This window comes from Lampetra fluviatilis, chromosome 44 (assembly GCF_964198595.1).
Source record: "Lampetra fluviatilis chromosome 44, kcLamFluv1.1, whole genome shotgun sequence".
In the NCBI taxonomy this organism is placed as follows: Eukaryota; Metazoa; Chordata; class Hyperoartia; order Petromyzontiformes; family Petromyzontidae; genus Lampetra; species Lampetra fluviatilis.
In genome coordinates this window covers 3,712,908-3,734,537 of record NC_136318.1, presented here as the reverse complement: position 1 = coordinate 3,734,537, position 21,630 = coordinate 3,712,908, and the positions used below count along the sequence as shown (strand labels likewise).

The following is a 21,630-nucleotide window of genomic DNA, read 5'->3' as shown; positions in this document are numbered from 1 at the left end:
GTCAACCACGCGAGACGCTGCGTGCCATCTCCTTCACAGCGGCGGACGTGTCGGATCGCCGCGATGCCGTTCGAGACGAAGTCTGACATCGTGCACGGGCGTCGCGGTCAACGTGTGAAAATTTGCTCCGTGGATGACTCTGTTGGGACGACTACGGCAGCAGCAGCAGCATCACCCCTGCTGCTGGCGGAGGACTCCCGTGTGTGGAAGGGCGGTCAACGTCGCCCTGCGGCCCGATACGAAATGTCACCAATATATTAATTTGACAAATTCAATCCGTTTTTACCGGTGGTTGTAGGGTTGTATTGACGCCCATTTCTTGTGTCCCCCGATCCGCCGCTGTTTTGGCGGCTCCCGCGTGAAACCCGAGGCCGATCGGGGGAACAATGAGTCACTCCCTCCCAAGCCTCGTGTTCCCTCCCGTCACGTTCCATGGGGGGCGGGGTGGGAAGAAGTGTTTATTCAAATCATGAGTGGGGAACCCTTTTTTTCTGCCAAGGGCCATTTGGATATTTATAACATCATTCGCGGGCCATACAAAATTATCAACGTAAAAATGATCCTGTTAAATTTGGTCAAACATTTAATTAACTCGCCCCTAATGCGATGGCTGGAACTGCTCTTTGGCGAGGCGTGTGATGTTAGCTGGTATTGACGATGTTGCTGCTACTCGCAACTGCTTTTCCAGGTTTGCTCCGAGATTTATTGAATTTCGAGTCCTGCCTGCGGTTGCCTTGGCAGGGCCACACCAAATGATTTCCGGGCCTCGTACGACCCGCGGGCCGGACGTTGACCACCACTGATCAAAATCGTCACGGCTGGCAGCCTCAAGCCCAGCGGTGAACAATCCACATTCCTATGCCGCACGCCGCTGTGAAATAAGTGCAAGGTGGTACGCGTTCTATCTACCCCCAGGAGAGATGATTGGTTACGCCGGCTCGTGACCGGGATTGTGAGTTCTCACCTGGTTACAAACATAAATGACGAAACTCCCGATTTATTCATCCTTGGGGGGGGGGGGGGGGTGAGAAAGAAGCTCGGTCCTGGTGCTAAGACCGTGGAAGAGTAGGCCAAAGCACCTTCCAGAGCTCCGCCCAGTGGGAGGCCCATTCCATCACCAGCGGCGGCGTGAGCGAGCCATTGCAGGGCTGCGCCTCTGCCTCTATAAGACGTGACCCACCCGCTTTTGAAAACACCGACGCTTTGCCACGGTCGCCTCGCTCCACGGTTTAGGTCCACACCCCTCCCCCACCAGGTTGGGAGTTGCCTCTGTCTGCGCTGACGTCACCGGCGGCGATTTCAGCCGTGGGGCCTCAGGGCTGCAGCCGCCCGGCCGGCGAACGGCGGAGTGAGCGACCCATTGCAGGGGCTGCGCTTCTGCCTCTTCAAGACGTGGCCCACACGCTTTTAAAAACACCGACTCGTGTCGCGCGGTCGCCTCGCTCCAAGGTTTAGGTCCACCCCCCCTCCTCCAGGTGGCGTTGCCTCTGTCTGCGTGACGTCACCGGCGGCGATATCAGCTGAGGGGCCTCAGGGCTGCAGCCGGCGAACGGCGACAAATCGCGGGCGACATCGAGCAATTCGCGACGTTTCTGTGCGTTCATTGTGGGGGGAAGGAGGCTAAAAGCCGCGGCACGTCGTTGTTGTTGTTGTTTGTTTATTGTTTGGGTGGTGAGGCCGTCGCCTGGTGATCCGGGCCGAGTTAATTGGCGTCACGTGACCAATTAGCGCGCAGCCTCCGTCGTCGCGGGCGGGTTGCGGGCGAGGCCTCATCGCGGTTCGGGAAACAACAACAACATCATCAACAACAACATCAACGACAACATCAACATCATCAACAACAACATCATCAACAACGACAACATCATCAACAACATCGCCATCGGCAGCAACGTGACGGGGTTTTAATTGCTGACGTGATCACGTGGACACGGACGCGACCATCGCCACCATCAACCCGCCCCCCCATCACCACGAACATCACCAACTCCGCAAGGATTACGAACATCAACCACCATCACCTTCACCACCATCACCTTCACCACCATCATCATCGTCTGTAATATCCGCGCCATCACCGCAAGCATTAGGAACATCACCACCACCATCATCGCCGTCGCTCCGGTTACCACCAACAACAACAAACACCATCACCATCAACAAAGCCACACGAAAAAGGGAGACCAACCCATCATCAAAACCAACTTCACCGCCATCACCACCATCATCACCACTATCATCGCCACCATATAATCATCATCACCACCTCTATCGCAACCACCAATATCACCACGATCAATATCATCGCCACCACCCCCAACTATCACCACTATCACCACCACCACCACTATCATCACCACCACCACCAATATCACCACCAATATCATCACCACCACCACTATCACCACCACCACTATCACCACCACCACTATCACCACCACCACTATCACCACCACCACAGTCACCTCACCACCACCACCACCCCCCATCAGCCGCGATGGGACGCGCCGACGGCGGCGTGTGCTCGCGCGCCTACTTCGTGGCGGTGATGGTGTTCGCCCACGTCTACATCCTCAACATCATCGTGCTACTCATGTACGTGCACTACAGCGGGGGGCCGCGCGGGGACCCCCCCGAGCCCCACGCAGAGGGGTCCGCGCCGCCCCCCCCCACCACGGGACCCGGGGGACACCAAGGGGATGAGCAAAGGGGGTCCCGGTTGCCCCCCTTCCAGCTGCCGCGCATGGAGGGGATTAAGGTGGGGACCCCCTCGCCACCACCCCCCCCCACTACGCCCACATCTCTATAGATCTCAATGCCTTCTCAGTGCTGCCCAGCTTATTACAGACAGATTCAGGGCGTGTTGGTCACCCCGTGTCCCTTATCCCTTATACATCTCAACGTTCATCCTACAAAGTTCCATCACAAGGGAGAAACACAAACGCACAGACAAACACATTTTATTTTGGTCATTTGAATCGGCTGTACGCCGTATGGATCTGAAAATTAAATGTCCCTCTACAAGAATACGGGGTAAACCGTATGGGTTGACAGGTAAGCAATATATGTGGGTCTCTATGTATCTCTGTGGGTCTCTTTGGATCTCTATGGGTCTCTATCTATAATAATACCTGTCAACCCCTTATCAGTGCTGCCTACCTTGTTACAGACCAAATCAGACCTTGTTGGTCACCCCGTGCCGCTCAAATCTCAACGTTCATCCTACAAGGTTCCATCGCAAGGCAGAAACACAAACAAATACACAAACACATATGGACCTGAACTCAACTTCCCTGTACAAGAGGGTTAAACCGTATGGGTTGGTAGCCATGGAATCCGATCTTATTTTAGGTTTCTCCGGAGCGCACCGCCTTAGCTTAAGGCGCTTTACGGAGTTGAACGGCGGTGACGGCGATCGAGCGAGTTGGGTGTCAAGGTGGCCATGCCAGGGCCGATGAATTGGGGATGACCGTAACAGAGGGCACGCCCGGGGGGTGGGGGGTCACACGAAAGGGCGATAGGGGAGGGACGCCAAGCAGTGGAGGGGTCAGGGGAGGGAAGAGGAAGGGAATGGGCAGTGGAGAAGAGGTGGGGAGGGTTTAAGGGGGAGACTTAAGGGGGGTTAGGAGGTGGGGGGGCTGAGTGTATGGGCAGTGTTGAGTCTATGGGCAGTGAGTGTATGGGCAGTGTTGAGTGTATGGACTGTGCTGAGTCTATGGTGTAGTGTTGAGTCTATGGGCTGTGTTGTAGATATGGGCAGTGCTGAGTCAATAGTGCAGTGTTGAGTCTATGGGCAGTGTTGAGTCTATGGGTGGTGTTGAGTCTATGGGTGGTGTTGGGTCTATGGTGCAGTGTTGAGTCTGGTGCAGTGCTGAGTCTATGGTGCAGTGCTGAGTCTACGGTGCAGTGCTGAGTCTATGGTGCAGTGCTGAGTCTACGATGCAGTCCTGAGTCTATGGTGCAGTGCTGAGTCTATGGGCAGTGTTGAGTCTACGGTGCAGTGCTGAGTCTACGGTGCAGTGTTGAGTCTATGAGCAGTGTTGAGTCTATGGACTGTGCTGAGTCTATGGTGCAGTGTTGAGTCTATGGTGCAGTGCAGTGCTGAGTCTACGGTGCAGTACTGAGTCTACGGTGCAGTGTTGAGTCTATGAGCAGTGTTGAGTCTATGGACTGTGCTGAGTCTATAGGCTGTGCTGCTCAATATACAGGGGGAGTTGATTCCAGCAGAGGGGTGCAAGGAGGGAGAAGGAGCGGAAAGGGGATTGGGTACTGGGAGGAGGAGGGACCGAGAGAAGATTGGAAACCAAGAGGATGAGGGGGGACATAAAAAGAGGTGAGATGAGGTGCGTCAAGGCCACGGAAAGATGTAAGGACGAGGTATTTGAAAAGATGGCGGCATAGTAAACGGGAGGCGATTTGAGATGTGAAGTGTGAGAATGAAATGGGTGCTTCAAAATAACCCCCACCCCTCCCCCGTTACCCCACAGGTAGGTCACGTGCGCGCAAGTCACCTCGTGCCCGGGGTGCTGAGTCATGTGACCACGCTGAGCCTCAAGCCTCTGCTGTTTGGTGAGTGCGAGGCACCCCGGCTACCATGATGCATTCTGGCCCTTTACCAAGCCCTGTCCACGGCCCTGCTTGGCCCCGAGTTGATTCCGACGTCGTTTTGTTAGGGCGGCGTAGCGCAGTTTGGAGGCCACCTCGGCTTGGCAAATGGTCAGTGGAAAACGATCCGCACCATGAGGGGGACGCACACTGGCTCGGTTCGGATGTGCCAGTGGAAAAGGGGTGTCGGTGGCGCGTGGCGGCTGCAGTTGCTGCTGCCGCCGCTGTGTTCATGTACCCGGCGTATACCCGCGTGTGCCCATGCGTGTACCCGTGCGTGTGCCCGCGCATGTAGAAGTGTCGGCCATGCTCTCCCTTGCCGAGTGCCGGGAGCTGGAGGAGCTGGCTCGGCGCGCCGGACTGCACGAGGTGCGGGCCCCACCGGCGGGAAGCCACGACGCCGCCACGGGCGACGACGCTGCCGCCGCCGCCGACGCGCACCGCACCAACGCGTGGAACGCGTGGCTCAACCAGAGAGCCGGCGCCCCGCAGGTGCTGCGCTCGCTCAGTGACAGGTACGGCGGGCGGGGTGCGGGCATACCCGGTGGATGAGAGGGCGGTGTGGGTGGTGATGGTGGTGTCGATGGTGGTGCTCGTGGCGATATTGATGGTGGTTTTGATGCTGGTGTTGCTAGCCCAGCGGTGGCGGTGTTGCTCGTGGGGATTGCGGTACTCGTGGGCGTGGTGACATGGTGAAGTGCTGGCGCTGCTGCAGTGCTGCTGATGCTGACACCGCTGATTCCGGTGATATTGCTGCTGCCGCTGCTGCTGCTGTTGCCGCCGCCGCAGGGTGGTGCACCTGACGGGGTTGCCACGAGCGCTGGTGGAGGCGGGCGAGCCCGTGCAGGTGCACGTGCTGGCGGAGGGCGGGCACGAGCGCGCCCACCGCGACAGCGGAGCCACGGACGCGCGCACCGTGTGTGCCCACACGCGCATGCTGGCGCAGCACCACCACACGGCGGAAACGCCATGCCGGTACGTGGGGGGTGGCACGCACCGTGACGGTGTTGGTGTCACCTGTGTGTGTGTGGCTACGTGACGGTGTTGGTGTCACCTGTGTGTGTGTGGCTATGTCACGGTGTTGGTGGTACCTGTGTGTGTGTAGCTATGTCAGGGTGTTGGTGTCACCTGTGTGTGTGTAGCTATGTCACGGTGTTGGTGTTTCTAAATGACGTGGAGGAGGGCGGAGAGACGGCGTTTCCTGCTGCGGACAACCGGACCTTTGATTCCTCGGTGAGCGAAGGGAGGGGAATCGGAGAGGGGTGTAAGTGGACAGTGAGTGAGGTGTGTGGGTGGTGGGTGAGTGGGGAGGGGTATGTGTAAGTAAGGTGTGCGAGTGGTGAGTTGTGTGTGTGAGTATTGTGTACGAGTAGTCAGTGAGGTGTGTGTGAGTGGTGAGGTATGCGTGAGTGAGTAGTGTGTCTGAGTGCTGAGTATGTATGAATGGTGAGCGAAGTGTGTGTGAGTGGTGAGTGAGGTGTGTGTGTGAGTGGTGATGTATGTGCGAGTAGTGTGTGAGTGGTGATGCATGCGTGAGTGAGCAGTGCGTCTGAGTATTTATGAATGGTGAGCGAGGCGTGTGTCTGTGTGTGCTGTGCTATTTCTGGCCGTGGCTAAGTTGACTCTCCCATCGTGCTCCACAAATATTCACACGATAAGAAATAAAGCCTTGAGTCCAAGTGTGATCACACGCATGTGCACGTGCATGCGTCTGTGCGTGTTTGCGGAATGTGCAGCAGTGGTTAACGCATTGCCTTACGAACCTGCCGATCCAAGTTCGATTCCCGCTCGCAGCCAATAACAGTGGGGTGTATCCGAACCAGTCCTGGGCCTCCCCTAGGTTGACTCGGCCGTAAATGAATACATGGTACGATGCATAAACATCGCCACAAGGGAGCCAAAGGCGGCTGGGCGTGCTTGCTGGTCACACACGCCCTCGTGTGCCGTGCCGGCCTTCATAGGTGCTCCCCGAACAGCACTTTCCCCAACAGTCCGTTAAAGCTGGTGATTTTTGTCTTTGTGTGTCTGTGCGTGTGGGCGCAGGACCTGGTGCGAGGCGACGTGGACATGAGTGACATGCGCGCCCACTGCTCCCGCGCCAACCTGCGCGTCACCCCACACGCCGGCAGCGCTCTGCTGTGGTACAACCACCTGTCGGATGGCCGTGGTGGGTCCGGGACGGTCGCACACCGCAATCAGCCGTGCTCTATCCACTGCTGCGTAGATCATAGGTTTACTCAGCTTTAAATGAGCACCGAATGCGAGTTGTAATTAATCGGCGCTGGCCGGGCGTGGTGCTGGCTAGACATCACCCCGTCGTGCGCCGGACCGGCCTCAGTAGGTAATCTCTCACGGCATCTGCTCATCGTTGAAACCTCCTTTGCCAGTAGCAAAATATGATAATTGTTTTTTTTACCATTTTATCTGGCAACAAAACTGACACCTTTTTTACAAGGAGTCATGTTTGTTCTTTACTTGATACAGTAATTTTGCTGTGACGGTGCCACCTGAAGACGGAAGCTTGTGTTGCCTCCGAAACGTCGTGATTTCATTAAATTAAATTTTCATTTTTTTTACCTACGTGACTTTATCGAAAAAACCAAAGAGTATAGAGTCATGTTTGCATTGACCACAATACCTGCGGTCAGAATGCAAACAAAAAACACAACTCTGATCATGTATGCACTCTCCTTGAAATCGATTGGTCCACACCCGAGACAGCTTTTCCTAGAGCCCAGTCTCACATGGTGTTGGTACCAGATGACGCCATGCAGTCCTGTTAAAGGCGATAACCGGGTAACTTTGTCTTTGTCTGTGTAGGCTGGGTGGGCGAGCTGGACGACTACTCTCTGCAGGGCGACTGCGCAGTCATGCGCGGCGCCCGCTGGACCGCACGACTCTGGGTGAACGTCGACCCGGACGCCCAGCGCCAGTCCCGCCTGCTCGACCCCGCGTGGCCGGGTCAGCGTGACCCCGTGCGACCCGCCCACCCTGACTCCGCTTGGCCCGGTCTGAAGCCCCAGTCCTGGGGCCCAGGCCATGATGAGGTTCCCCCCTCCTCCTCCTCCTCCGCTGGTGCTGCCCCCGATGGCCGATCGGAGCTGTGAGGACGCACAGATGGATTGAGGGACGGATGGCGACCTTAAGACTGTGGAGTCGTTCTTTTCAGTTCACCCGTGTGTCCACCGCTTGTGGAGGAGAAACGCGAAATTCCAGAGCGTGGCTGTGATATTGGCTCGGCCACAGCCCTTGTTGTGTGACCGTGTGTCTGTGTGTGTATGACTGTGTGCGTTTATCTTATATTTATTTTATTTATTAGTGCTTGTTCATTTGTGTTGCTGTTGGTCAGTAGTGGTTCCCCTTGTGTGTGCAACCCGTGTTTGTCTCGGCGAATTCATGGGCCCCAGAATGTGACTGAAATTGTAGCGAGCGGCACCCTGTGGGTCCTGGAATGTTGAATGCTGCAGGGGTTGGCATCACTTCACTTGGTCATCACCGAGTGGGTGGCCTGGGCAAGGCCTAGCCTAGGCCTAGGCTAGGGCGAAGGCTATGGCCATAAATAATGATGCCCTCTACCCAGAAGAGCCTCACTGAGTCGCCAGACTGTTCTGCTCCATTGGGATGTTTGGCCAATTATTTTGGCGAATGTCATTTGGCGTTAAACCAGGATAACCCGGAGAAAACCCCATCGCGTACGGGGGGGAACACTGAATTCTCCACACAGATGGATTCAATAATATATTCTGGCATGTTCTGGCCGCACCTTGCAGTTCAAGCCTTCAGCACTCGCCTTTTGTGGCGTGTCTACCCCTACCGAGTACTAACCAGGCTTAAACCCGCTTAGCTGCTGAGGTCCGACTGTTACAGCCGTATGCTGGGATGGAGTCACTATTTTAAAGAGTTGAAGTGACAGGTCCTCAATTTTGTGTGCACAGTGTGTCACACGCGTGTGCTTGTGTGGCGGTCAGCAGGGGCTTGCGGAAGGTCCTGAGAATGTTTGCGTCAATCCACTGCTCCGTGAAGGTTCTCCCCCCCACACTGCGCCGATTGCGTTGGGGGGTTACTTGACCATAACTTCACCGTGCTCGCTAGTGTGGGTTGGCGAAGGCGGGGAGCATAGACGTAGCAGCTTGGTAGCACAACGGTACAACAGCGCGTGTTTGCTGTACTGACTTCTACTGACCACAATGTAGCTCCCGAAGCATCCTGCACAACCTGCTGCTGTTGCTCAACTCGTGATGGGGGCAGAGGACGGAGCTTCCCAAGTAGTAGGTGGAGCTACCTGGGGGGGGGAGCTACCTGACTAGGGGGTGGGGCTACCCAGATAGTAGGCGGAGCTACCTGGGTAGGGGGTGGAGCTACCCGACTAGGGGGTGGAGCTACCCAAGTAGTAGGCGGGGCTACCTGGGTAGGGGGTGGAGCTACCCGACTAGGAGGTGGAGCTTCCTGGGTGGGGCGCAGGGCTAGTGAATGAGTGGGGATGTCTAAAACGTGAGTGGGGCTGACAAGAGAGAAGAAAGAGAGAATCAACAGCATTCTACTCAAATCTTTAAATGCTGTTGATTCTCTCTTCAACACACCGGTGGGCTAAAAAAGTGAATTATTTTGTCCTTTGAAAAACGTGACACATGTTTTACTGTTTGGCCGTGTCGGGTGGTGGAGGGTTACGACACATTTATAAATAACGCGATCTGACCCAAAAACCTATATTATGAATATTGGTCGCGAAAGAGAGGGAGGAGCTGACAGTGTTGCATGTGTCACCCTCGATCAGGGGTGGGGAACCTTTTTTCTGCCAAGGGCCATTTGGATATTTGTAACATCATTCGCGGGCCATACAAAATTATCAACTTAAAAATTAGCCCGTTTATATTTGGTCAAACATTTAATTAACTCACCCCTAATGCGATGGCTGGAACTGCTTCTCTTTGGCGAGGCGTGTGATGTTAGCTGCTATTGATGATGATGTTGATACTCGCAACTGCTTTTCCAGGTTTGCTCCTAGATTTATTGAATTTCGAGTCCCGCCTGCGGTTGCCTTGGCAGGGCCAGAGACCAACTGATTTCGCGGGCCTCATACGGCCCGCGGGCCAGACATTCCCCACTCCTGCCGTAGAGCCTCCAAAAATGTGGTAGCCTCAAGCCAGTTGAATTGGGTTTGCGTGTGGTGGGGTCAAGTGTGGCTTCTACCTCTTCGGAGACGTCTGGCTCAGCGCGCAAAAGAGTAGGCCAAGTACCTTCTAGAAGGGATCGAGCGCTCCCTCGAGTGGAAGAGCTTCCCACCAGCAGCGGCCCGAGAAGCAAATTTGCCGGGCTGCACCTTTCGAGCCGTGTCCAGAGCGGCGTCGAACTGTTCTCGGGACTTTGTGACCGGCCGTCTTGCTGGAGTCGCGTAGAGTCTCGTTCGTTGTTTTGGGAGCGCGAGGTTTGCACTTTATATTGGGATGAGGGTTCGATACCCGGGCAGGTGTCGGTGTGGAGGGGGGGGGGGGGAAGTGAATTTTGACCGCGTGCAATGTGGAGAAGAATTATTTAAATACAATTAATTTATAATTCCTAGAGTGTGTGCTCGTGGTTCTGTAATGAGCGGCCGTTGTGATCATTATCACCATGATCCGCCATGATCTTGATGACCACCATCATCTTATCATTATCATCACATTTGATTACTATCATCATCACCATGACAACCACCATCATCACCATGACAACCACCATCAGCGGATTTTCGCTAGCCATTGAACAAAGACGGTCACTGCATCGCACGCTTTCAGATGCGCCTCTGCGGCCTTCTGGAATGCTCTTCCTTCTGATATTAGGAAACCACTGAAACTATGCACTTTTCAATCATCCAGATTGAAAATTCATTTCTTTAAAACTGCTCTTTGTGTTTGTTGTCCTTTCCCTGCATTTGCGATTAGCACGGTTGGCTACATACGGTGCGTAAGAATTTCAACATACAAACATACATTCTCACCATCAACTCCACGATATTCATCGTGATTCACAACCACCACCCCCATGACCATCACCACAAATATTCTTTGCCATCATCATCATCATCATCCCAATCGTCACCACCACTCGTGCGGACACCTTCACAGACGACCCGGGGGTGTTGCATCAAATAAATGTGCCAGTTTTATTTCCATTTGGAACAGGGGTCACGGTGTCACGACCCCTGGGGGGGTCGCGTCACAGCGAGAGGTCGGGGCAGAATGCGGCGGCACAGGCGAACGCAACTTGACACGTGAACTGGTAACGCCATCACGGCTTCTTCCGCGTGACTGTCCCCCCCCCCCCGGCGCGCCTCCCTCACGAGCTGTCGCGCACGTGCTCGGCAATCACCTTGATGGCGAGCCAGGTCTCCTGCGCCGTCGGCAGGATCTGGTTGGCGGGGAGGATGAAGCCGTAGCGGCCCGTGTCGCGCAGCTCGAAGCAGTACGAGTAGCGGACTTTGGCGGCTTCGTAGGTCCAGTCGATGGAGCCGCCGCTCGCCTGGTCTGTGTCCGACGAGACGGAGGTGGTAACGATACACAGGTGAGTGAGGTCAGTCGGTGAGTCCACTGATCAAAGTGATTTGCTTGACTGGTGCACGTGGAGAGGGATACATGGGTACACACAGGGACACACACAGAGACACAAAGGGATACACAAGGACACGGAGGGAGGGATACACGGTTACACACGGAGGGACGTTCTTGAGAGGGCTACATGGGTACACAAAGACAAAGATCCCCCATATAGTTTTAACAGACTGTAGGAGCAAGTGCTGTTAGCGTGCACCTATGAAGGCCGGAACACAGACACGGAGGGACACACAGACTTATCCAATGGGGCATGCACGGGGAAATGCTGGTGTCAAGTTAGAGAAAGTGATTTCCTGCTCACATGAGCATGGAAGCGGTGGTCATCTGTGACAGTGGTAGAAATTCCACCTTCCTGTAGCTAGCAGGGGTGAGACTTCAACGGACAACCGCTGTTAACTTCCCTACAAAGTGGTGCTCGGTTTGTCGACCTCCGTATTTGTGTCCGGGTCAACCTGCGTTTGCATCGCAGCCCAGCGGAACACGTGCAGGACCGTCGCGTACCACTCGTGCTCTGAGAACCGCCGCCGTCGAGCCACCGTGAGTCCCGTGAGCGTGCGAGTCCCCCGGCATGAGTCGTGTACCAGGGCGAGTACTCACAGATGGTGGTGATGATCGGACCGTACGTGTACTTGGTGTTGTACAGGGAGGTGAGGGCAGTCACCGCCGACTTAGCCAGGTTGTTCTGTACACAAAGACAAACATCCCCCGTATAGCCTCGCCGTACTGTTGGGGCGAGTATTGTTCACGAGCGCCTGTGAAGGCCGGCACGGCACACAAGAGGGGGTGGGTGGTCAGCAACACGCCCGGCCGCCCTTTGTTTCCCGAGTGGCGATGTTTACACACCGCACCGGGTACTCATTCAAGGCTGAGCCGACCTAGGGGAGGCCCGGGACGGGTTCAGATAATTGTCACTGGCGTCTGTGGCCGTGAGTGGGAATCGAGCTCGGGCCGCCGGGTTTATAGCGCGGCACGCTAACCGGTGCACAACGCACACACACAGACACACACACAGACACACACACAGACAGACACACAGACAGACACACACACAGACACACACACAGACACACACACAGACAGACACACAGACACACACAGACACTCACACACAGACACACACAGACAGACACACACACTCACACACACAGACACTCACACACACAGACACACCCACACAGACACACAGACACAGACATACAGATACAGACAAACCCACACACACACAGACACACAAAGACACACACACAGACAGACACACACAGACATACACACAGACATACACACGCACACACAGTGGCATACACACCAGCTCGGTGTGGTCCGGCGCCAGCTGGTTCTTGTATCCGAAGGGGAAGATGAGCATCTGCGAGTAGGAGTGGACGTCGATGAAGCTAGTGATCTCAGGGTGAGCCTGCACGAAGTTCACGATGGCCTGCACCTCCGACTCGGAGTGCGCGCTCGGCCCGCGGTACGTCTCCGTGCATGAGCTGCTGCTGGAGCCCGGGCCTGCACTCGCGAGTCAAACAACGCGCAAAGTCTTCTTGGTTCTTTCGGTAAAGTCACGTAGAAAGAAATTAATAAAATAATAACAATAAAACATAATAAAACGGTAAAGTTTAGAAAATATTGTGTATTTGTTTCGATTTAAAGCTTTCGTGACTGCAGGGATTCATCTTCTTGGTTCTTTCGGTAAAGTCACGTAGAAGGGAAATAATAAAAATAAAACATAATAAAATAATTCTCACGACGTTTCGGCCACAACGCAAGTAGCTGCTTGCGTTGTGGCCGAAACGTCGTGAGAATTATTTTACTATGTTTTATTTTTATTATTTTATTAATTTCTTTCTACGTGACTTTACCGAAAGAACCAAGAAGATGAATCCCTGCAGTCACGAAAGCTTTAAATCGAAACGCGTAAAGGTCGCTGTTGGAACAAGAGCTACCACAAAGACCGGCACGGCACATGAGGGGGCGGGTGTGGTGCAGGGGCGGGAGGGGGGGGGCGGGTGGCTACCTCCAAATCCAGCGGCGAAGTTACGGTTGGGGTCGGTTCCCACGCAGGAGTTTCCAGAGTACTGGGAGCGCGTCTTGCGCCACATGCGGTCCTGCACGGCGGAGTTCAGAGGTCAGCGGGGTCATCGGAGGAATTGACGTGGCACAGAGTTTCACGGTTCTAATGTGCCAGGCCGCCCTGGTTAACGCCGTGGCGGTGGTGTGTGCGTATAAACCGTACGCTGCTACCTCGCTCGCGACGGCCTGCGTGGGCTGCACGGGGCAACTTTGTGTGTGTGTGTGGGGAAGTGGGGGGGAGTCTCACGCGCTCGTGGGTGTACACGTAGCCGTCGGGGTTGGCCACAATCTCAAAGTACCAGTCCATGGTGTTGAGCAGAGAGGTGATGGCCGAGTCTTGCCCGTACTCGCTCACGAGCTGCGCGGGTTGGGGGGTTGGTCAGCATCATCATCATCATCGGCTTTGGTCATCAGAGTTAATCATGATAAACACGAGCCATTCATGTCGCTACAATGCCACTATCATCATTATCTGAAAGCACCACAGTGCTTCCTAGGATAATCGGCACCACTGGTCAGCAGTCATCATCAGTCACGGCCACACGCGATCATGATCGCCATTGTCACCGTCTGCATCATCACCACCATTATCATAACCATCAGAGACAACACAGTCATCACTACCGGTATCATTATCCTCACAGTCGCCATCCACGTCACCACCACCATCACCACCATCGTCACAAGCAGCATCACCGCTTTCACCCTTCACCATCGTCGGCATCGTCGGCATCGTCGGCATCGCCGCTCAGCCACCGGGGCTCGCGTACCTTCTTGGCGATCCAGATGCCCGTCGCCACGGTGACCCACTCGCGAGCGTGAATGCCTGTGGCCACAAAGATGGCCGGCTTGGACCCGCCACCAGCGCCGATCTGCATGCACGCAGGAACGGCGGTCACGGTCGACTCGCTGGCACGTGAAGGCCTCGCCAGGCCGTCGCCGCCTCTCGGGGCCCTGAACTGAGCCGGTGCCCGTGCACGAGCCGATATCCGTCTCGTCGCTCCGTCTCCGCGGTGGACGTGACCTCGCTCATCCGCGTTTCCCCCTGCCGTGGCCGCCACGTTTAAACGGCGAGAACGGGCAGCTCGGCACGGCACCGCCTCGCTGCCATCCGCTCGTAGCGAAGCGCTGGATACTGGGCGAGTGTTAGAGGGTATGCGCGTAGCGGCCGCGCGTTTTGGACAAGGTGGAAATGCGGAGTGGGCACCGCAAGCCGTTCGTCGTCGATACATCGCGACGAACGGACCAAATGAAGCCAATGAGCAATTGGTACGTTTGGTAGAAACGTGGCACAACGTGGCAGGAGAGATCGTGGCACACACATGGGTTCGATAGCCTCCGACGCACGTTTCCCCCCCCCCGTCAGGGTTCAATTATCAGCACGCACAACGCGGGGTGGGCACCACGTGGGGTGGGAACCACGTGGGGGGGCACAACGCGGGGGGGGGCACCACGTGGGGGTGGGCACCACGTGGGGGGGGCACCACGCGGGGGACTACGTTACCTTGAGCACGGGGATGTCGCGATTCTCGTACGTGGATCCGATGTTGATGAGGCTCACGAGGCTTGGGTACTCGCGCACCATGTCCTGCATCCACGTGTTGATCTGCGCACGACCGCATGACGACGAGATTGATACCGTAATGTTGTTTTCTTCGATTCAAAATTGCCATGTTTAGGCAAGGCCACTTGAGTGTTGCTATTGATGCTGTCGCTGGTGGCGTTAATGCCGCAGTTGGTGGTGTTTGTGTCGCACCTGTTGACATTGGTGGCATTTTGATTTAAAGCTTTCGTGACTGCAGGGATTCATATTATTGGTTCTTTTGGTAAAGTCACGTAGAAGGGAAACAATAAAATAACAAAAATATAAAACATTTTTTTAATTGTTTTCTATTTTTATCATTTTATTATTTCCCTTCTACGTGACTTTACCGAAAGAACCAAGAATATTGGTCGCATTGCTAACGTTTGCGGTGGCGATGTTGGCATTATTTGTTTGTTTTGGCGGTTTTAACGATGGTGGTGCTATTGTGCTGTTATTGTTGATGGTGGCATTGTGCGTGACGCTGCAGTTGTCGTCGGCGGTGGCGTCCGTACCTCGGGCAGGACGTGGTAGCTCTCATAGTTGAAGGTGTCGGTGCTGCGAGCGGCCGGCGACTGCGCCCTGCGGGCCGCTGCCATCTCAGCGCGCTCCGCTTTCGTGAGCAACTGTGGGGGGTGGGGGGGGGGGTGGGGAGCAGAGAGGGTTCAGTGTGGGGCTGGTACACATCCCAGAGTCTCCATGTCCCCCTCTCGCCATGGCCCCGTGTATCCGTATCACCTTCTCCCCACGTCCACTGGTCACTCTGCCCCCATATCTCGTGTTCTCTCGTCTCCATGTCGCAGAATATATCCGCACGTCCTCGCTGGTCCCCCGTCCCCCCGTGTCCCCGTGTCACTCCACCCCCCCCCCCTCTCCCCGAGCCTCACCTCGATGTCGGGGATCATGACCTGGGGGGATAGCCCAGCCCCCTGCAGGGTCCGGGCCACGACCTCCTGGGCCTCCACGGGGACGCGCACGTCCGCAGGGAGGCCCACGCGTGACGCGGGCCTCCAGAAATCCAGCTGCGAGGGGCGGGGCACGTGGGTTAGGATGGGGGGGGGCACCGTCACGGAGGGGGTCACGGAGGAGCCGGGTCATGGGGGAATGGGAACACGGGGGGGGCCGGGGGTGGGGGGTACGGGAAAGGGGTCATGGAGGAAAGGGCCCAGCCAAAGCTGAGAGTAGGGGGGTTACAAAGGGGAGGGGGGCATCAGGGGCGATTGTGATTGAGAGTGTGTGTTGTTGATGAGATCGTGGGTAGGTGAGTGGGCGAGTGTGCAGGTGGTGAGTGGGCGAGTGTGCAGGTGGTGAGTGGGCGAGTGTGCAGGTGGTGAGTGGGCGAGTGTGTTGATGGTGAGTGGGCGAGTGTGCAGGTGGTGAGTGGGCGAGTGTGTTGGTGGTGAGTGGGCGAGTGTGCAGGTGGTGAGTGGGCGAGTGTGTTGATGGTGAGTGGGCGAGTGTGTTGGTGGTGAGTGGGCGAGTGTGCAGGTGGTGAGTGGGCGAGTGTGTTGATGGTGAGTGGGCGAGTGTGCAGGTGGTGAGTGGGCGAGTGTGTTGGTGGTGAGTGGGCGAGTGTGCGGGTGGTGAGTGGGCGAGTGTGTTGGTGGTGAGTGGGCGAGTGTGCAGGTGGTGAGTGGGCGAGTGTGTTGGTGGTGAGTGGGCGAGTGTGCTGGTGGTGAGTGGGCGAGTGTGCAGGTGGTGAGTGGGCGAGTGTGCAGGTGGTGAGTGGGCGAGTGTGCTGGTGGTGAGTGGGCGAGTGTGTTGATGGTGAGTGGGCGAGTGTGCAGGTGGTGAGTGGGCGAGTGTGCAGGTGGTGAGTGGGCGAGTGTGCAGGTGGTGAGTGGGCGAGTGTGCTGGTGGTGAGTGGGCGAGTGTGCAGGTGGTGAGTGGGCGAGTGTGCAGGTGGTGAGTGGGCGAGTGTGCAGGTGGTGAGTGGGCGAGTGTGCGGGTGGTGAGTGGGCGAGTGTGCAGGTGGTGAGTGGGCGAGTGTGCTGGTGGTGAGTGGGCGAGTGTGCAGGTGGTGAGTGGGCGAGTGTGCAGGTGGTGAGTGGGCGAGTGTGCAGGTGGTGAGTGGGCGAGTGTGCGGGTGGTGAGTGGGCGAGTGTGCGGGTGGTGAGTGGGCGAGTGTGCGGGTGGTGAGTGAGCGAGTGTGCAGGTAGTGAGTGGGCGAGTGTGCGGGTGGTGAGTGGGCGAGTGTGCAGGTGGTGAGTGGGGGAGTGTGCGGGTGGTGAGTGTGCGGGTGTGCGGGTGGTGAGTGGGCGAGTGTGCGGGTGGTGAGTGGGCGAGTGTGCGGGTGGTGAGTGGGCGAGTGTGCGGGTGGTGAGTGGGCGAGTGTGCGGGTGGTGAGTGGGCGAGTGTGCAGGTGGTGAGTGGGCGAGTGTGCAGGTGGTGAGTGGGCGAGTGTGCGGGTGGTGAGTGGGCGAGTGTGCGGGTAGTGAGTGGGCGAGTGTGCGGGTGGTGAGTGGGCGAGTGTGCAGGTGGTGAGTGGGGGAGTGTGCGGGTAGTGAGTGGGCGAGTGTGTTGGTGGTGAGTGGGCGAGTGTGCAGGTGGTGAGTGGGCGAGTGTGCAGGTGGTGAGTGGGCGAGTGTGCAGGTGGTGAGTGTGCGGGTGGTGAGTGGGCGAGTGTGCGGGTAGTGAGTGGGCGAGTGTGCGGGTGGTGAGTGGGCGAGTGTGCAGGTGGTGAGTGGGGAAGTGTGCGGGTGGTGAGTGTGCGGGTGTGCGGGTGGTGAGTGGGCGAGTGTGCGGGTGGTGAGTGGGCGAGTGTGCGGGTGGTGAGTGGGCGAGTGTGCGGGTGGTGAGTGGGCGAGTGTGCGGGTGGTGAGTGGGCGAGTGTGCGTGTGGAGCGGTCACCTGCAGCGACTCGTCGCTCTCCAGCTGCTGCAGGACCTTCACGTGGCTCTCCGACGTGGGCACAATCCGCAGCACCTGCTGCCTGTGTCACCACCAGCGCCACAACCATCGTCATCATGGCCACCACAACCTCCACAACCAACATCATTACCATCAAAATCATCACCATCATTACCACAATCAACATCATCATCATCTCCCCCAACCCCCCGCCATGTTGAACGGTGACATAGGCGAGCGGCAATGCGTTTGCCACGTGTTGCAGAGGCTCGCGGTTCGAGACCAGCGGCCGCCCTGGCTAATACGGCCTCTCTATTGCAAATCCAGTGTGCCCCTTACCAGCTCATCAATGAGCATCACCTCGATCTATCTCATCTCGCCCAGGTGAGCTTCGGTGTGCGCAGGGGAACCCGGGGTGAGACCCAGGCGATGACCCAACTGAGACCCAGGTGACAACCCAGGTGAGACTCCGGTGACAACCCAGGTGAGACTCCCCACTCACCCCGCGAAGATGCGCAGGTTGGCTGCCGCGGGCCCGAGGGCCGTGGCGGCGATGAGCAGGAGGAGGAGGAGGGGAGCCATGGCGTCTCAAGGGCGCGACGAGGTGACTTGGCCCACTGCGCCGATCGCCTTTTAAATCCGCGGGGAGCAGCAGCAGCAGCGGCGTCGTCATCGTCACCGAGCCGTTATCGCGTGAGAACGTCGGCAGACGGGAGGCAGGTAAACAGGGCCAGGTGCTCGGGCACTGGGGTGGGTCCACAGTACGGACACGGTACGGACAGGTGGTACGCACAGATACACCGGGGGGGGGGACACACAGACGCGCACGGAGAGATACATCGGTACGCAGAAGAGGGACACGGGACTTTTTATCGCGACGAGATTTCGTAGCGAACGCGAATCGCTTTCTGCTCAGATTTACGGAGAGTTTTTTTGCGGCCGATTTATTTTTGGATGACGATTCCCGCTCGTTTGGCCAGGAGAACCTCACTGAGTCTCGAGCCTCTTTGTCGGGAGGGTCCTGTCAAGTTGTTTGCGATAGGAGGCTATGTCGCTGTGCGGTCCCATTAAAATGATTTACATACAATAGGTTTTTATAGTTTTTTTTTTTTACACCGTCGGGATGTTTTGGTCAACGGCAGTTCCACTGTGGGTGTGGGTTTAGCTATGGGAGGAGGAAGCCGGAGAACACGGAGGGAACCCGTGCAGGACCCTGGGGAGAAGGCACCACGAGACTAACGCCACGCAGAAAGGTGCCCGGGTCGGGAATCGACCCGTGCAATTGTTGATTTGAAGCGAAAGGCGTTCACAACCCTGGCGTCCCCACGATAACGATGCCCGTGCGATGTTGGAAGCCGACGATGTTTGACCCGATCCCACCCACCCCAGCCAGCCGTGGGTACGCACACAGCTGGCTGGCACTGACCCTCACCCCCTCACCCCAACACGAGCTGCACTCACCGCTCGCCTGCCCGCACGGAGCCACATCGATCGCCACGGATGGGGTTATTGATCTGCCCAGGTGGGTGGCGAGCCTCCTGTTTGAGGAGTACTTGGGGGTTTTTTTCTCTCTCTCCTTTCAGGTAAAGGGGGGTCACTGAGGTTCCCGCGGTGCCGGTGCCAAACGTGTCCCTGTCAACGTCATTATGTCAGTGCTGCCTATCCTATTACAGACCAACTCAGACCGTATTGGTCACCCCGTGCCCCTTATACACCTACATGTTCATACCACACCAAGTCCCATCACAAGGGAGAACACACAAAGACACATTTTTTGTTTGCCCGTATTGAAACGGCTGTCCGCCGTGTGGATCTGAAAACTCAATTTCCCTGTACAAGAAGACGGGGTGAAACCGTATGGGTTGACAGCTATTTAGTATTTCGATTTAAAGCTTTCGTGACTGCAGGGATTCATCTTCTTGGTTCTTTCGGTAAAGTCACGTAGAAGGGAAATAATAAAATAAAAACATAATCAAATACAATTCTCACGACGTTTCGGCCACAACGCAAGCAGCCATCATCAGGTGAAGACCAGGTCTGTCGGGGAGACAGCGTCTGAATGAAGAAGACCAGGTCTGTCTTTCCGACAGACCTGGTCTTCACCTGAGGGCGGCTGCTTGCGTTGTGGCCGAAACGTCGTGAGAATTATTTTATGTTTTATTTTTATTATTTTATTATTTCCATTCTACGTGACTTTACCGAAAGAACCAAGAACACACAGACACACTTTTTTTGTTTGCCCGTATTGAAACGGCTGTACGCCGTATGGACCTGAAAACTCAATTTCCCTGTACAAGAATACGCGGTATAAACCGTATGGGTTGACAGCTATTTAGTAGTGTAGTGTATAGTGTAGTGTATAGTAGCGTACCTGTCAACCCCTTAAACCATCGTGGGTTGACAGGTACACAAACGGTGGCGCGGTGGTCAGGGTGGGGTTGCCACCTGTCCTGGTTTTGCCCGGAATCTCCCCTCGCTGGTGGGGAAGGCGACATCTGTGCTGGGGAATGCGTCAGTCCTGCGGGTTCTTGAAAGTGTCGCGGGTTTTGTCGTCAGGCGACTGAAGATTGTGATGAGCGATGCTACCTTGCGTCTTGCAAAGGGGGGGCGGGTGCCTTTTATACCGTTGTATGCGCTACCGGCAAAGGCCCTTGTCCGAAACGTCAGTATAGAGGACAGGCAAGACCTCGTTTAGCGCTCAAAGATGCGTTCCTGGAGAAGTGAGCGCGAATCGAATCATCACTCAGTGGCCGTCCATAAATGACGTCACGCGATTTTGGACGATTTTTGACCCCCCCCCCTCGTCACACGGCGTCACAAAAAGTCAGACCCCCCCCCCTGAAATATGACGTCACAAAGATCTGCCCCTCCCCCCAAAAAAAATAAAACATGCTTCAAATCGCTTTAAACTATTGTCATTGTAGTGCGTATTTAATGTGGCGCTGCGCTCTGATTTTGTAGGAGAAAACATTTATTAAAAAGTAATTAAGTAGAACGTGTTGTCTATATTTATTTAAAGTTGCGCATTTTGATGTGACGTCACATTTCTCAACCCCCCCCCCTCGTCACACATCGTCACAAATGTCTGACCCCCCCCCAGGTGCGTGACGTCATTTATGGACGTCCCCTAAATGGGCTCATGCGGATCCTGTATAGTGTAGTGTTTACACTACACTATACACTACTATACACTACACTATACACTACACTATACACTACACACTACACTATACACTACACCATACACTATACTATACACTACACTATACACTACACTACTATACACTACACTATACACTACACTATACACTACACTATACACTACTATACACTACACTACTATACACTACACTACTATACACTACACTATACACTACACTACTATACACTACACTATACACTACACTAGTAACTATTGGCGCGTTGTGTTTACACGACAATCCTTCCTGGCTGTGTCGGGTGGTGGAGGGGTTTCGCGACACAACGTTTCTACTAACACAAAACAACCTTTATTATGAGGAGTCGAGTTGTATAAATGTGTTAAGTGATTTGTTTACCCTTCGTACTTTGCACTCCTGCCGTGTTCTTTGTTGTTGTTGTCGTCGTTGTCGTTGTTGTTATTGTTGTTGGTGGTTGTCACGGCCCTGCGACAAAGCGCTTTACAGACCATCGGATTTATCCCTCCTTCCAAGCGGCGCCGTAAAGTTGCCGTCGTAAAAGCGGCGTCGTAAAGTTGCCGCCGTAAAGTTGCCGCCGTAAAGTTGCCGTCGTAAAAGCGGAGATAAAGTTGCCGTCGTAAGGCTGCCGTCGTAAAAGCGGAGACGTAAAGTTGACGTCGTAAAGTTTCTGCCGTAAAGGCGTTAAGCCGTCGTAAAAGCGGCGACGTAAAGTGTCTGCCGTAAAGGCGTCGAGGCCGTCGTAAAAGCGGCGACG

General features: G+C 55.6%; 2 protein-coding genes across 3 annotated transcripts; one reads left to right on the top strand and one right to left on the bottom strand.

The window, feature by feature from the left end:
- Positions 1-1,300: 1,300 nt before the first annotated feature.
- P4HTM (prolyl 4-hydroxylase, transmembrane) lies at positions 1,301-9,439 on the top strand. Its single transcript, XM_078876487.1, has 7 exons — positions 1,301-2,758; positions 4,488-4,569; positions 4,901-5,120; positions 5,395-5,580; positions 5,748-5,838; positions 6,649-6,772; positions 7,426-9,439. The coding sequence occupies exons 1-7, from the start codon at positions 2,498-2,500 to the stop codon at positions 7,710-7,712; spliced, it is 1,251 nt and encodes a 416-aa protein (XP_078732613.1). The 5' UTR covers positions 1,301-2,497; the 3' UTR covers positions 7,713-9,439.
- A 1,247-nt stretch (positions 9,440-10,686) lies between these two features.
- Positions 10,687-21,426, bottom strand: LOC144947262 (carboxypeptidase A1-like). 2 transcript variants are annotated; one of them, XM_078876485.1, is made up of 12 exons: positions 21,255-21,426; positions 18,200-18,442; positions 17,698-17,779; positions 15,735-15,869; positions 15,363-15,473; positions 14,770-14,871; positions 14,036-14,137; positions 13,513-13,623; positions 13,210-13,300; positions 12,502-12,701; positions 11,793-11,877; positions 10,687-11,108 (listed from the first exon to the last, which is right to left on the bottom strand). In XM_078876485.1, exons 2-12 carry the CDS (start codon positions 18,277-18,279, stop codon positions 10,921-10,923), a joined length of 1,287 nt encoding a protein of 428 aa, XP_078732611.1. In that variant the 5' UTR covers positions 18,280-18,442; positions 21,255-21,426; the 3' UTR covers positions 10,687-10,920. The 2 variants fall into 2 exon arrangements, with proteins under 2 accessions (XP_078732611.1, XP_078732612.1); XM_078876486.1 differs by having other exon boundaries at positions 21,264-21,426.
- Positions 21,427-21,630: the final 204 nt, after the last annotated feature.